The 17,355-nt window shown below is 36.8% G+C and overlaps 1 protein-coding gene across 1 annotated transcript in view; it reads right to left on the reverse strand.

Annotated features, from left to right (window-relative positions):
- The window catches only part of DCP1B (decapping mRNA 1B), a 46,379-nt gene that overhangs the window by 9,896 nt on the left and 19,128 nt on the right, over positions 1-17,355 (reverse strand). Inside the window, exons 4-6 of the mRNA XM_075727967.1 lie at positions 11,216-11,282; positions 8,888-9,023; positions 339-467 (exon numbers count right to left, since the gene is read on the reverse strand). Of these exons, the coding sequence (XP_075584082.1) occupies positions 339-467; positions 8,888-9,023; positions 11,216-11,282 (332 nt within the window). The remainder of the gene's footprint in view (positions 1-338; positions 468-8,887; positions 9,024-11,215; positions 11,283-17,355) is intronic.

Consider the following 17,355-nt stretch of genomic DNA (forward strand, 5'->3'; position numbering starts at 1 on the left):
GACTCTTCTTTATTTAGATTAACTGAATTCACCTAAAGAACACAAAAAATGTGGTGCAGCAATTGACCAGACCAGCTTGTGATCAAAGCAGCATGTGAGAATTTGAAAGACTAGTACTTCTTTGTTGCATGAGGATAGGATGCCTGTAATTTACATGCTTCCACATCATATGGTGGGGGCTAGGGGCTTTTTATAAAACAGATTAGTTTTTAATTACAATAATTCCTTACTGTGGTTCCACCTCAAATTCTTGCCCTGGCCTTCTGACGCAAATAAATATTCCTACATGGCTACTTGATTGCAGCAGCATTAGGCAGAAAACACACAAAATGTTTTACCTTGCTTTGCTGAGATATTCGTTGATGCTGATTTTCACTGGGCTTCACTGGAATTGGTTTGATTAGGTTGGGGTTGTTATAGATTGCAGAGGAACTGGTTATTTGTTTTGGCTCTGAGCAGGTCTTACACTGCAACAGAAAAGAGGTATTTCTTAGTAAGTGGGACAGTATCTTTTTCCATACTTCTCCACTATAGTAAAATCCAGACATAGCCAAGTACTCAGTAACCAAATATATTAGTTGCAGCACTGATTATGAAGTGTTACGCTACTGAAAGAACTATAACAACTGCAACTTAATTTTCTAAAACATAAAGCATATGTAAAAATAAACACTTGATCCCAAGATTCCCTGAGTATGAGACTTCCATCTAATTTAAATCTCAGTTCTCTTTTCTACCTTCTGCTTTCCCAGCACTTAAAAAAAAAAATTGAGAAAAAAATAAGCACCTTAGAAACCAAGCAACAGACATGCTTTTCCTGCATCAGTAGGCAGCTAGAAGTAGTTTAGATACATGAAGGATTAATGTGCCCATAAAGAACATTTAAAACGCTTTTTGTTAAAAACTGAAATTATAACTCAAACTCTTTTACATAAATATTCCACATTGTGGGAACTTGGAGGATGTATATACAGGCACAGAAAAATAATTAAAGATTTAACCAATTTGTAGAATCAGGATGTTTTCTTATTAAATATGACAGGATTAATAACAATATTTATAAAAAGATGGGCAGAGACAGATGACAAAGCGATCAGGGACACGGAATGACTGACATGTAGAGAGGAGGGCATGATTTAATTCAGAAAAAATGCACAGAAAATGCTGCATGAAAGAAAAAATAATAAATGGAATAGGGAAAGGTGAATAAGATGGTCTTATTTACATTGTACAAAAAATAAGAATATAGTCAATGAAACTAAAAAAAGCATTGGGTATACAAGGAATGCTATTGTCAGTAGAAAAGAAAACAGTATATTGGAAGTCACTGGAAGTCATTGTCACTTGATTCAATTGAAACCAAGAAACTGGTAAGATTTTTAAATGAATTATCTAACAAAAAGTTAATCCTATCTAACAAAAATATTCATAGTTAGTTACCTGAATTTGATGGGCTCTAAATTTTATGCCACAGGACTAATGGTTGGATAAGGAATGATCAGCTTTGGTTTCTCATTCTTTCCTCCAAAGAGCCCAGTCTTGCGCATTACTGGGGACAGAACTCTGGACTGGACAGATTGCCATACAGACACACAGCAGAGCCACTGCTGCACGATTATGAAAATGTCAGTGTCCTTTCCAGAACTTTCTGAGACAAACTCCTTAGGATGCAAATGTGTTAGGTGAGAAAATAACCCCCACTCTCCAATATACAAAACTGATCATTTAATCCATTTCTGACACCTACCACAACAGTAAACAACAACACACTGGTTCCAGGGCTGCTCAGTAAAACAGAACTTGAGTTCTTGAGGGGACTCAAGGGGCTCTAGGAAGTACTCAATACCTTCTTTGCAACATTTGTCCCCAGGAATCCCAGGCCCCTGAGGGTGGTGGGAAAGTCTGGCATGATGAAGACTTACCCTTGGTAGGGGAGGATCAAGTTAGGTAGCATGTAAGCAAAATGGACGTACACAAGCCCATGGGACCAGATGGGATGCACTCGTAAAAGCAGAGAGAGCTGCCTCTCTCATTGTGAAACCACTCTTTATTTTTGAAAGATAAAGGCAATTGGGGGAGGTTCCCAAGGACTGGAAGAAAACAAGCATCAGTACTATCTTCAAGAAGGGCAAGAAAGAGGATTTGGGGAACTTCAGGCTGGTTTGCCTCACCTCGATTCCTGGGAAGGTGATAAACCAAATGGCTTCCTACTGGAAGCCATTTCTAAACATACTAAGGACAAGAAAACGATTGGGAGTAGCCAGCATGGATTTACAAAGGGGAGATAGTGCTTGATCAACCCAATAGCCTTTTACAGTGAGATGACTGGCTCAGTGGATGATGGGAGAGCAGTGGATATTGTTTACCTTGACTTTTGCAAAGCTTTTGACACTGTCTCCCACAACATCCTCAAAGACAAACTGATGAAATGAAGACTAGGTAAGTGGACAGTGCGGTGGACAGAAAACTATCTGATCTGCTGGACTCAAAATATTGTTGGCATGAAGTCCAACTGGAGGCCAGTCACTAGTGGTGTAGCCCAGGGTTTAGCATTGGGGTCAATACTGTTTAACATCTCCATTAATGACCTGAATGATGGGGCAGAGGAGGCTTGCAGACAATATAAACCAGGGATGTATAGTTAATAGACCAGATGGTTGTGCTGCCATTCAGAGGGACCTTGACAGGCTGGAGAAATGGGGTAACAGGAACATGAAGTTCAAGAAAGGGAAACTGAGGAAGAATAACCCCATGCAGTACAGGTTGGTGCTGACCAACTGAAAAGCAGCCTTGCAGAAATGGACCTGGGTGGACAAGAAGTTGAATACAAATAGGCAGCATGCCCTTGTGGCAAAAGAAGGCCACCAGCATCCTGGATTGCATTAGGCAGAGCATTGCCAGCCGATCAAGGGAGGTTCACCTCTACTGAGCGCTGGTGAGACCGCTGGTTAGACCCCTCTACTGAGCACTGCAGTGCTATGCCCAGTTCTCAGCTTCCCAGCAGAAGAAAGATGCAGACACACATGAGTGAGTTAACTGAAAGTCTATGAAGTTGATTTAGGCACCTGTCAAGCAAGGAGAAGCTTAGTTTCCAGAAAAGAAGGCTCAGGATACAGTATCAATCTGTATAAACACCTGATGGGAGGAAGTAAAGACGACCAAACCAGACTCTTAGTGGCGCCCAGTGAAGACAAGAAGCAAAAGGCAAAAAAACAGAATATACAAAATCTTGTTTAAACTTTAAGAAAAAAACCCAACTTTTTTACTTTAAGGATGTTGGAATACTGGAACAGGTAGCCCAGAGAGGTTGTGGAGTCTCTGACCATGGAGATAGTGAAAACCTGACTTAACATGGCCCTGAGCAACCCACTTTAGCTAATACTGCTGTAAACAGGGAGGCTGGACTAGACTGTCTCCAGAGATCCCTTCCAATCTCAATGATTTTTTGAGTCTCTACTGAAAAATCATCTTGTGGGTATTTGGACAGTCAAGGGCTTCTGCAATGAATTTCTGAAGACACAGTCTTGCAAAGTAGAAGTATAGTTCCACTCATGTACCTGGCTTTCTTCTATTGTATGACAATTTTTGGTTCAAATGTTGCTCTTGGAAATAACTGTAAAGCATGCACAATCACGTCATACGGTGTTTAGCTATTCGGTTTGAAGAAAGAACAAGCATCTGTCTCTTCTTTCCTGCTATACCTCTACTGCATAAAGTAAGAAACTTCCTCAAGCACTAAACTGGAAAAAAACATGAACAAAAGTATTGACTTTGGCAATAATGCAGAGCTTCACAGCAAAATTGAATTTCAGTTAAATATAAAATCACATAACAAGTGCCTCATGGCTAATCTAAGCAGGCCACATTCAACATATAAATATATTTAAACTCAGCTACATTTTTGCCCTTGGGGTGGGGGGGGCAGGGATCAAAGAAATAATTTTACTAGAATGTGGTATCTCATTCACTCACAGGCTTTCTACCCACAAGTTTGATGACTAAAGACGTCCCAAAATTCAAATAAAGAGCTAAGTCCAAAGACTGTTCATTTAAAGTTAGTCCATGCTTACCTCCCTTCTCTATGATTCAAAGCCTGATTAATGGAAGCGTGTGACAGAAATCTACATTTAATTGAAGTTTCAGTTTTGCTTTGCAATTCATATTTAAAATAGTTAGGAATGGATCGCTATGAAAAATCATAACAGAAAGAAGCCATGAAAAAAAAGCGTAGAAGACTAGCCTGCAATACTAACACAACTATTAAAGCTTTTACACTAAGGAGAAGTTTCCATTTATTAGCTCTGAGTTAATTTATCAATGCACTGCTCAAACAAATTGTTTTCTTAGGTTCTTTCAAGCGTACATGTTGTTATCCTCAAATTTGAGTAGCTTAATTTATTTTTTTGTTTGTTTGTTTACAAGCTTTATTTTATCATCATTTCCAGGCAGTTCATATGGACCCTCAACAATGTCCTAGTACAGAGCCTTCTGCAACCTCATCAACTTTTTTTTTTTAATTTTAAATACATTAGGACAAATGACTGAATTATTCTTAAATCACTTTCCCCACCCAGTTTCTGACTGATGACTTCTGTTGTCTCTCATTGACTTAACGACAATTAGGCATCTTACCTAGTTAATTATCAAAGTTTTTTTTCCTAGTCTACATAAGTGCTTCCTGTAGCCCCTATTTGATCTATACTAAAACAAGTGAAGATAGTTTTCTTTTTCAGATTGGACAGATCCTAACCTGTTATGATACTACATAGACCAAAACCACACTTCAGGAAGATTAAATAGCTTTTTTTTCCTCCCAAACTGTTCTCCTTTTAAAGCATGGTGCCTTTTATTCAATATTTCTCCTTCTTATTGCTATTTTCAGCATAGCTTTTGGAGCAAAAAACATATAAGCACATACTTAAACTTTTTTCTTTAACACGATGGATAACATACTCTTGCATAGTTCACAATGAGTTCTGCAGAATTTAAATACATCCATTTGGCCCTTATTTCTCCAGGATATTTTAATAGGCTGACTTCTTCGGAAACCATGAGTACCCTAGATTCCACTGTCATACTCTGCATCATCACAGAACTAAGCATATAAAAATGCGGTGAGAAGTAGTAGTGTTTAATAGAGTTATCACTATATGAGTATTTTTCAGACCAAGTTCCTCAGCAAAATGAGCAGCAGTATACACAAAGGCCTATAGAGAATGACACTGACCTGACTTGATATCATTCCCATGACTTGATACCATGGCTAGTAGGCTGGTATCAAATATAGGAAAATACACTGAAGAGAAAAAAAGCCTGTGATGATTTCAAAGGAATCTGTAACTCCTGAAGCTCCGAATAAAAGGTCATTTTGGCAAATGGGTAGCATGGCCTTCCTGATGAGTAAATTGGGATCACCAGCATGACATTTTAAGGAACTGTCAGGTGGACAGGTAAAGAAGATATCAGATGCCATCATCATCAAACAGCAAAAAGCAGCATGAAAGAAATGTCACCATGCTCTTTAGTGATAGAACCAGAAGAGTACTCATCAGCTATGACATCTGACGACTACTACATCTTGCTTCACAGGTCTGTCCTTCAGTCATGTGTCTTGTTCAAAGCTATGCTCCTACAAAAGATGCAGAAGAAATCAAAAGGTTCTAAGATCAAGTCAAAGAAATGCTAAGCAACACTGGAAAAAAAACAGATATATGTGGTGAACGTCAATCAAAAAGAACAAAACCACCACTTAGGATGTTTTAGGCAAGTCTGGTATAGTCAGAGGCATCTGAGGCAAACAACTGCTCTGTGTTGTGAGATTTCATAGTCTACCTGTATGATATGAAGCTCGAGCTGAACAGAACATTGTCAAAGGAAACAAACAACGGACGAGCATGGCACCTCAGTATTGCAGTTCTCCTGAAGCAAATACCATGTCACATGCTCATGCTCTGCAGCAAAAACCTGACTTTGAGACATGCGAGCTGCAAAGACCTATCAAGTACAAGGAGGAGATGCTAGAAGATCTGATACAAGGAGAGAAGGCCAGCCAAAACCTGATGGAACTTAGAAAAGCTTTGTACATAGATGTCTATGCTGAAAGCAATAAAAGTTTTGAAGTTGTCGGAGCTTGAGCGCAGAGCTAAAAAGCCCTGGAAACTGGGTAATTCTACCAAGTTGATGTAAAGCAGCCACAAGACAACATTAATGAACAGTCACATGAAGGTGTACAAAGTATTCTGCAGAAAAGAAGGGCTAAGGAGGATAAGAACTGTCTCAAAGAAGAGCAGCAGCAGAAAGGATTTCCAGTCAGACCCCTGCTTAAATGAGACATACAGAACCATTCAGACTGTTTAAGAATAGTAGCATAGACTCTGCATCATCCAGACTGACTATGGCATAGTGCCCTCAGGAAAGCTAGGCCTTCTGGGTCCTACTATCAAGTCTTTCACACAGTTAACAAATCAAAAGCTAAAGCACCTGAAAACTTTGAAACTACATTCCTGTGTGGGCAGGGCAATACCATTGGAACATTTTGCTGAAAGACAGTGAAGAAGCAGTCAAAGAAAGAAATAGAAGCTCAGAGGCCACGCTTGCTCACAACCAGAAATTATTCTGGTTCTTATCAAATAGTTCTGTGTAATGAAGTAATGAAGAAGAAAGCTTCAGTTATTTGGGGCACATCAACCAGACAATGGATGTTCTCCTAATCTGACCTTTAATAGATCAAAGATGGCATAGTAAATAGGTAGATGCTGTAGAAGAACCATGCAGCACAGAGCTAAAGCCAGAGCTTGTCTTCTAGAACAAGACAAGTCACAGTGGTTAAAGAGAAAAAATATTTTGTCATGCTTTGTTCTGTACCCTAGCAGCTCTTCAACTGTTTATCTCCCTAGCTATCATTATGAAGCCCGCTAATACCATTTCTTCTTACCAGAGATCAAGAAAAGGCAAGTATGCATTAGAAGTACATTTTTCAAAAAAATAATTCAGTGGTTTAGCAACTTAAAGCTCTATTGATAAAAAAAGGATAATTTTTCACATAACCTAACTTCTAAACATGTAACTTAATTTGGGAATAAGATATACCCTTCAAAGTTAGTTACACTCTTAAAAAAATAAATTCATCCTAGAACTTAAAAATTGAGCAAAATTCCTTAGATACTTTGAAAATTGATGCTCTTATTCTACAGCTCCCAACACTGTAAAACACCCTCTTCTCCAAAACCAGACAGAATTAAAAAAGGAGAACAACATATTTCATAACTCATTTCAGAACATCAGCATTGTAAATCACAAGACATACACTGGCAAGGACATAGATGTCACAAAGCAGCCAAAAAAGCATGACTACTGTGAAATATATTGACATTAAATAAAAAAAATGGTTGCCTTTATTTATCACACCCTTCCTAATTTTATATTACTAACAAAACAAGAATAAAACCACATATCCAGTTGTTAAGAGGTCAGATACTCCTAGTACTCATGTCCCAGATTAAGAGGAAGTTTTCATGTTATTTCCTTAGCAATCACTTAAATGCAGAAAGATTACAGATGAAGTAAGAATTGCAAAAGATCTTATCTGCAGGGAAAAAACATTAAAACACCTATTATTTAAACAACAGATCTTCTAGAATTTCCTCTCCTTTGTCTTGATTTCCTGTGCACACATGTAGAAATGGAAGGTAACTTTTTAAAAGATTTATTACCTCCTCCTCATAGAATCGGAAGACATCCTAATATTTCTCCAGTTTTCCATTTACAGTATTTTTAAGATTATTTAATGAAAACTGCTTAAACATTTCATAATATCTCAAATCACACTCTTTCATGCCAAGACTAGGTACTGATTCAATATTAAAACACAGAAAAGATACCAGGTTTTGGAGGTATTTATCCACTATAATACATTAAATCCCTATTACAGAAAATACAAAGGTCGTAAGCTTCAAAAGAAGCTATACCACAACAAAAAGGGTTACATTTCACCATAACTCAAATAGTTTGCTATTATCTTTCTGAGGATCTTATTAGTAGCCACATTTCAGAAAAATAACTTTTTCTCTCTTTAAATTGCTTATGTTTAAGATATATATATTTCTAGACTCAGAACACTTATGAGCTTTATTATTGCATGACAACACATATGAAATACAGGAAACAGCAGTAGGAACCTGCAGGCTCTGTAACAATTTGCAGCGTATATATGAATAGTTAAAATTATTAGATTTTTATTCCCCAAAGTAAAATGTTTTTGATTGCTCAATAATACAGAACATTATTAGTCCATTAGTTACTTCTTTATTTAGAAGCCTCAGAAGACCAAAGCAGCACATGGGCTGAAATCATACTAGAGTCCAACCTTTTCATTTCCTTCTATTAGTGTTTGAAAGTAGCTAACAACTACAATTAAAAGCAGTAACTTCACTGTTAAAGGTCTTCTCTAAATGAAGTTATTTGTACAAACCACAAAAACTATTAGCAGGTTTGAATACTCCATCCAGAAAGAGGACATGACTTCCAGGTGCTACACAATAAGCAATAAAGCACAGGAGCTCTAAGGGTCAAAATGGAAGCCAATTCATACTTGTTCTTACCTCCTAGCACTCAACAAATAACCAATCGTATACATGTTCTCCTTTCAGAAGTTTTTATTGACAGCATTAATTTCTTTTGAATCTTTAGCAAATTCTGACAAAACTTTTCTACCAGCCAGTTCTACACAAAATGAGAGAGCACACTGTCCAAAATCAGTTTCACTTTGAGTAAAGCTATTTAAAAACGAAACCAAACCTTTTATGTTTTAAAATGTAAAGCGCGAGCAAGTTGGCATCATAGTATCGCCAAAAAAAAATGTCCTCTTTTTATAGACAGCAAGTCTCACCTTGGTATACTCATCTTTGGCCTTGGTAAGCATCCGTAAGATATCCACTTCTTTGTTATTAGCAGAATTCATGATCATTGGGGACACTCCTGTTCCTGTGCCCTGCTGTGCTTTGAATTGTTCCTGCTGAGTTAGGCTGAAAGTTGGAGGTGAGAAGAGAATATACAAGACAAAAAACTGATAAAGTATAAAATATTTAACCACAACTACTCTACAGTAATTAATCAAACCTCAAATATTTTCATTTCCCCCCCACATCTACATTAAAATGTGTTAAAAAAATCTCTATTAAAAGATCTATATTAAAACATAATTTGATCAAGCATGAGATTAATTTTCTCCAATCTTGAATACACTAGGCTATAAACTAAAATTTCCAGAACTCAGTCACAATTTCTATACCCAGAAGGAGCAGGGAATTTATAGCGTTATTCAGTTCTGCTAGTGGTGGAGGATGGCAAACACACAAATCAGTCATTAACTACTAGCAAATGACCAATTTCCTGCCCCAGCTGTTTTATTATTATTGTAGAATGCTGAGAATTAAAACACGCAGCCAATTGGCTGAACGACAGGGTATTTTTTATCTATATGCAACACTGCTATTATAAACCACTACACGTGGTTTACAATTGCATGGATCCTCTGAAAACTAGTTTTTATTGTAGTAAATTACCAGTTTGAGAGTACCTAATCACCACCAACTGAAACTTGAGCTAGTTAACTAAAATTAGCTGTCAAAAACCTGGGTTTCCTAGGCTTATTTCTGTAAATTCATCCCCATCAATTATTTCTTGGGTCACAACAGACTCATTTTAGAGCTGTAGGATATACAGCAAAACCAACAAAAAACCCTAAACAAACCCCCACCACTGTCACAGTCTGTGTTTCACAACATTTTGTCACTGCAAAATGAAAAGCAGCAGGTATGACTTTAACAGGAGATATAGAGGAAACATGACTACCTTCCCATCCAGTATTTTATAACAAATCCTATCTGGAACATAGTAGTAGAAGAGTTAAAGCACTTTGCTATGGATCGAGATGTGCGAGGATGAGCCTTGTTTGGACTTGTACTGCAGGGCACATAAATGGGCTTTTGGGCACTTGGTAACTTTGGCAATCAAAATTGATGTCGCTTCCTCTGCATGCTTCTGGCTACAGAAGCTGTTAAGACTGGGACAGACGACCTGAAAAGGAGAGATTCACAGGTCTGACAGTGCCTTTGCATTGCGCTCTGTTAGTACCTAATGCTGTCAGCTTGACTGTATCCGCCTCCCGTGGCTTTTCTTGGGATGACAAAGACCTGGCTCTACGTCATCCCTCCTCCTGTCCCTTAAAAGAATTGTGACACAATGATATGTCCTACCCTATATACTGCAGGCAACCGGTATATCCAGTCTCTGCCCATTCCTATGGGGGCCCCTTTACTATATCCTCCACATTATACCTCTAGAAAATTTAGGTTGCATATGTTGATAAAAGCCTGTAAGACTTCAGCTCCTTCCTCCTCCAAACAAACAAAACCTGCAGAATGACTATATTGTAAGAAAGGGATCATTGCAAACAAGCCCATCATTAGGCCAACCAGAGGGTTGAGCAGAAAAATGAGCCCTGTCCATCCTGGGCATGTGAAGAAAGCAGTGACTGTGAAAAAAAAAATCCATTATATTGTTAGATTAAAATACAGCTGAGAATACAGTTCTGTTTGAAATTTCAATGTCCAACTTGATTGCAAAATTAAAGATTGTATAACATGTATAAAATATTACTATGTACATGAAAGTAATGAATTCAAAGCTAATTAAAGTCTTGCTTTACATTCCAAAAACAAAGTGAATTTTTTACATATTGCTAAGAAATGAGGAAGCAGGAATTCAGCCATTATGTAGAAACAGGATAAAAACCACAGAAATTGTATTATTACAGTATGCTTTCATGATAGCCTGCACTTACATTGATATAGGGAAAAAAACATAAGAGCAACATTAAAAAAGAAAATCTCCCCAAACTGAAAAATATATTAAAACCCCAAAGAATGCAATTCTTCAAAACAGATCTCTGAATCATCAGGAAATAAATCAGATGAACAGTTACACTCTGATGTAGCTGGAAAGCTGTGTAACAGATTATGAAAAAGTATCGCAATATAGTGACTTATTTCTGATTATATAAAATGCAGGTGTGTGACAATTTTAGTTGCAACAAAGTCTATAAAAAGAGGTTTAAAGTAGAAAGGTATGACCATCCTAGTAATATAATGTGCATGTATGTACAGAAATACATACATAAAAAAAGCACAAAAAGTCTTGTTTACCCATCACTTACTTTTTCATGAGCTCTGCAATTCTTTGGCATTCTTCCTTATCATAAAACCAAATCCCATATATGGACACTGTAAATGCACATCAAACACAAACTATGAGCATCTTCTCAAACAGCAATTCTACCTGGTAGATATTTAAAAGTGACCTTTAAGGGAATTTTTAAATTTATTTCTGTCTTATGTTTTCCCCATCTATAAACATAAAAATGACACCTCAGATCCTCCAAAATCAAAAAGATCAAAGGCATATCTCTAAGGATGTAAATTACAAGCTCTTGAACCTTCAATAAAGGCAGAGTTATTTGATCCTTTTCTTTGGAACACTAAACCAGAGGGTTTTTTTCTTTAAAACCTTTTCCTCTGTCAATTTTTTCAGTGTTCATATCATATCCATTAGACTCCAGTGGCTAGTGTACTGCAGGTAGTGTTGCACGCATACATAAGCAAGCAAGATTTGTTTAGTCTTTAGCAACCTTCAGGCCTATCTTATATATCATCAAAGTTGTTAAGAGTAGTACGAATGCACCTCTGCCTCCCTGCAGATTTCCTATAATGTTCCCCATTATTTTCCCCACCAAAGAAGTAATTATCTGTATCCAACCCCAGGATTAGAAAATCTGTATCTAAGTTCAGTCCTGCACTAACATAAGTGCCTGCGGCTTTGCACAGCAATAACAGATTTAAATTTACTAGTAGTTCAAGATTCTCAAACGTACACACCACTAATGAAACTATCATGATGGTAATAGCCATAATGGAACTACAGCTACTGCAGCTTCGACCATAATAGACAGGGAGCTTTTTCCACTCACGACCACGTTATATAGCTCTTGTGAGATAGCCTGGGAATAAATCTACAACCCTGTCTCAAAACAATCTGTTCACATTTGTCAGGGTAACTGTCCTAGTTTTAGATACAAATTTGCTGTGAGAAGAGGAAAGGAGAAGCACTTAAAGGGTTAACATGGATCTTCCCCGCTCTATCACCGCAACCTTGTGTAACATCCATGTTCCCTTTACATTATATGGTAGCAAAAGGGTAGCTGCTGTGTTTCTTCCCCCTTCCCCTTCCTACCACACTGCAGGCAAGAGTTTTCCCTTCATCTTACTAAGAAATGGCGATTAACGTGTCTTCAAATACAGTAGGGGCCAGATTTTATTTGAAAGGGGCATAAATGGATTGAGTACCTGTTTAAAAACAATTGCAACACTGACCCTGATGATGTAATATTTCCTTATATTAGCAGAATCCAAAAGCAATCACTTCTTCAATTCCACAGAACTAAAACCATGACATATGAAGTACAAGTTGGCTTTGTTAATGTTTGGGAGGAAAATGGATGTGCAGCTGTTTGTAAGACACAAGTGTAATACTTATCTCCATTCCCCCTCAGATTTTCAGCCCTGTGTTGTCTTTTATATAGCTAAAAATGGTTCAACTGCTTAATACAGTACACTGGTGGAAAGCCTAAAAAAACGCACAAACCGACAGCCATCCTATAGACATACAATAAATAAAAGATGTACAGTCCTTTTTATGATTAACTTTTGAAAGGTGCGATGATTTCTATTATTCACCTAAAATAAGGCAAGTAACATAATATGCGCCAGTGGTGCTACAAATGTGCAACTTAAGACCTGGTATGAACTGCACAAATGATCTCCTTTTTGTAACATGGATATTAATATTAAAATATGCATTTAAAATAGACATTAATATTCTAACACCTTCCAGTAAGCGTCCAGTAATAAACTGCAAACCTGTAGAAAAGTGTGTGAACAATTCGCAAGGTTCCAAAATACCGACCTATTATGCAAAACTACAATCCTTCTGACGAAACAGGTCTGAAAACTTGTTGTCCATATTACAATGTAGCAAGCAGACTGAAAATCCCAGACAAATCAAATCTGTTTTAATCAAGACAGGTTGAACAGCTTCACCTTTTGACCAATTGATCAAACATGTCACAGGCTATTTATGAATATCTGATAAATTTGAAAGCTGACAGTCCCATGGAAATACTGCAGTACTTCTGGAATCAACAGCAGAAGCAAGCTAGTCTACCTCAACTCAGAGACAAACATAAGTAAACTGTCTGATTACCAGTGTAAAAGACCAATTCAGATTTTACAGAACTACAACTAGTATTTTGATCTACAATTCAAACAAATGCACACCCATTTCAGATCACAGAGTAAGGACACTAATTATTGTCAGTCCCACCAGACCAAACCACCACCCCAACAACATATCACATATTAACTGAAGCTTTAAGTCAAGATATTGCAGATCTAGAGACCTTCTGCCTAGATGTTAGCTGAGCTTCAAACTCACTCACACACACTTAGTTTCTTACCTCAGTTAAATGGTACTTTCAACCCAGACTAGGAAGCACAGCTGAAAGCAAGCTAAGACCAAAACCCAACATACTCTGAGCTTACAGCTCACCCATTCAGTAGTGAAATCTTTCAGAAGTGGACAGTCCTTGTCGTTTTCCTTCCATACTTCTCCCATCTGTCCAGAACAGATGAACACTTCAAAAACACACTGAGAAATAATCACACAGCCGCTCCATTTGTTGTGGCACAACGTACTCTGAGCTCTTTCATGCATGGGAGAATGATGTACCAGTGAGAAGGAAATAACTTGGTGTAAATCTGAGATACCAGGTATCCAAAGTACACTAACATATGTTTTCATATTGGGTGCTCATCACCTGGAGTAACCATGGTGTAAATTCATACTACAGTAGTATATTCTGCTATAATCTACATTTAAGGAAACAAAAATGCAAATAATAGTGAAAATGTGTATTAACGGCCATCTTCTCAATTAATGATGAACACAAAATGGCAAAAAAAATCTTTTGTGTGTGTACGACAACATATAAACACCCAGGACCAGCAAAAGAACCAAAGATGATTACAAACTAACTGTCAAGCTAGGAACCTGGCATGCTCTCCACTAATAAGAACTTAATACACATACAATGCAGATTTCACTACAAGCTTTCTACCAGCATGAAAACGCTGCATGTCTTATCAGGATGAAATCTAAACAGATTACTTTTATCCGCCCTCCATCTCCATCAGACTGTTTGACAAAAAGGAAATCCTGATCTAAGTATCATCTGTAGAGCGGTAATTTCACTAAAATGTTCACATGTTAAAAATGAATCATTAAACAGCGGAGGCACAACTGAATCACTAAACAGCAGATGCACAAAGCAAATTCTTCTACTGCAGCACAAAAGAGGAAATATTAAGTCACTTTTAGGCCCAGCTTCAGCTATAAAGTTATCCAAGAAGAGATTATTGTAAAAAGCAAGAAAAAACAAATCAAAGTCAAGTATCTTCTGCTAACCAAGAGAGCCAGTTACATGAAAAGTAGCTAACAAAAGCCCAATAAGGAGAGCAAGACAGTACACATCTATTCATGCACTTTCAACAGCTCTGAAGTAATTTCCTAAAAGAAATGAGATTTAGGAATTGATTGATCACATTAAAGGGGGGAAAAAAAAAAAGACACCAAAGTTATGATGATGTTAAGATTACACAAAACTAGAAGGATATAATGCAGCTATCAAATCAACAAAATAAAATTAATATTGAATGGGAATAATGGGAATAATTAAATAATCTAATTTAAATTATTAAATATTAAGAGATATCAGTCTTTAGAATTTATAGAATTTGAAAAAGGTAGGTTACTCGTAAATCAAAACTGAAAAATTTTAACAAAATCTGTGAAGTTCATGTAATATAGCTCAGGGACTGAATTTCAGGAAGTATATTATTTAATTTTTAAATCACAACTTCAGAGCCAATTCTACAGATTCCGCCTTACAATTTTCATTTTTTGGCTATAGATTTCTCCTGTCCTCACAAACACTAGAGCACTCGATACTATTTATAAGCAGAAGCTGACAGCTGCTATCTACAAGAATTACAGATGACAATTTCTAACCTCTCAAAATCTGAAACATTTATTTATTATGATGATGATGATGACGATGATGAATTTCTTATCAACTTTCATAATTCATGCTAAGTATCCTATTAAAAAGGAAGGCATTTTCTCTAGGATTATTTATTTTACTCTTTATTTGCCTAGCTTCAACTTCCAGCTATTAGATTTTTGTCTTCTGGATAGACGTTTCCATTATCAAAGTTTTGGTTTCAGTATACCTGCAACACATTATTTTTAAGCTATTGCTCCACAGACTGCATACAGTAGTTAAGCTTGGTAAAAATAAATACAGAAGTATCATAACTACAGACTAGAGATTCCCCTGTACCTAGAAACTGTTTTACACTTGCTGGTATTAAAAATAAATAAATAAATAAATGATTCTTCAACTTTTATGTTTTATTCTTGGTATCACACTTCTTAAGGTACTTTATTCCTTATGTATGGCCTAGACTCTTGCTCCGGAATATGTAAATCCACACTTAGCTATATTAAAATGCAGTTTCTCTATGCACAGCTCACAAGGCTGCCAGACTCCTTTATGTTGGTCATCTTTTCTCTTTGCTATCTACCATTCATGTAATATTTGACTATTCAGCAAATTATCAATGCCTGCATTTCTTTTCCAGTACTTTTTAGAAATTTGCAGCCTCCATTTTGCAGGACCTACTGAAAAAAGAACCAAAAGAAGGTTATATCCACAACAATAATTTTTAATCTCTGCGTTTGTAACTTAAAACATGAATTAAAGCATGCCATGTTAATTTTGTGCTCTTCTACTCCAATGCAAATGTGATCCCTTTGTCCACGATACCGTCTTTACAATTACGATACAAGCATACAATGTTCCTTCCACTTTGCTCAGGCTCAAGTAGTGATGGAGACTTGCCTGTTGAAGCTCAACATCCTGCTTTGCAGCATAAAGTACGACAACAACAAAGGAAAGAAGACATAAAAACTCTGCAGCTAGGGCAGCTGCATGCTATCTTGGAAAGCTGAATTCCATCTCTTACGCTGCCCCAGAGATATTACGCAATGATACGCAAGTTGTGAAATGTCATTTTAAGTGGCTGTCACTGACTGTGTACATTTCATTTCCCAGTGTTTGATTTGAGGTCCTAGACCTGGGTATAAGATTTGAGTGCATGACCGGCAAAAACACCAGCTACTTATAATCACAATCAAAGTCTGTAAGAAGGGTTGTTGAACGTATGAATGATAAATATATCGGAAAAACTAGGCCTGAGTGATTTAAAGTCAGACAACCTGCATTTAATTGATCTCTGTAGTTGTAACTATTCTACAAACTGGGATTCTAGGGCAGAATAGGAAGAATAATACCTCTAATCTGAGCAAGGTACAACAGTGCAGCTTAGTTACAAGTTACCAGCTATCATTGTATCACAGAAAACAACAAGAAAAAAGCAATTACTAGTTCTGCCCCTAGTGCAGAACTTCAGCAGTATGTAACAGTCAAAGCAAGAGGCCCACCTATCAGTAACAAGGAAAAACCAGAATACTGAGTAGCTGCTTTTTACATGAACGACATTCAGACTATTTGATAACTGAAGCAAAGTCCTTATTGCAAAAGATGACGAGCGCATAATTTAAAATTCCATAAGCAAAGAAGAATGATTGCACAAAGAACCTTAATTTTGGTCTTTGCTAGTTTAAGAGCCTTAAAGTTCTTTTAGTTCCTTACGGCCTTAAAGTTCTTTCAAACACAACATTTTGCTTAGCTGTTTAGGTATTTAAAAACAAAACACTAGAAAAAAAAATTTTCATCCTATTATACCATATTGATAATGATGTGGCTCATAAACAGGACAGGAACTTTTAGGTCTCTTGTTTCTCTACATTTTGTAAATACAATACAAAATATATATAAAACAAATGTATTTGTCTTTAAATAATGGAAATTCAGCTTAGATATATCCTGTTATTTCTGGAGGTTCTTAGAGGGGAACCAAAGTTTTTATGATGTCCTAGGCACAAAAATGCCAAGAAGCTGAAGCAAGTTGTTTTTTAAGCAACAAAACCCTGTATTTTGCTATGACTTTAACTTAAGTTCCTAAAAAAGCTCCTGAAAAACACCAAACTGTGAAATCATCAGACACTTGTTCTTTCATTTAAAGGTTGATAAAGCTCCTGATCCACTTACTTGAGGAACTT

The sequence above is a fragment of the Pelecanus crispus genome, chromosome 1 (genome assembly GCF_030463565.1).
Source record: "Pelecanus crispus isolate bPelCri1 chromosome 1, bPelCri1.pri, whole genome shotgun sequence".
NCBI lineage: Eukaryota > Metazoa > Chordata > Aves > Pelecaniformes > Pelecanidae > Pelecanus > Pelecanus crispus.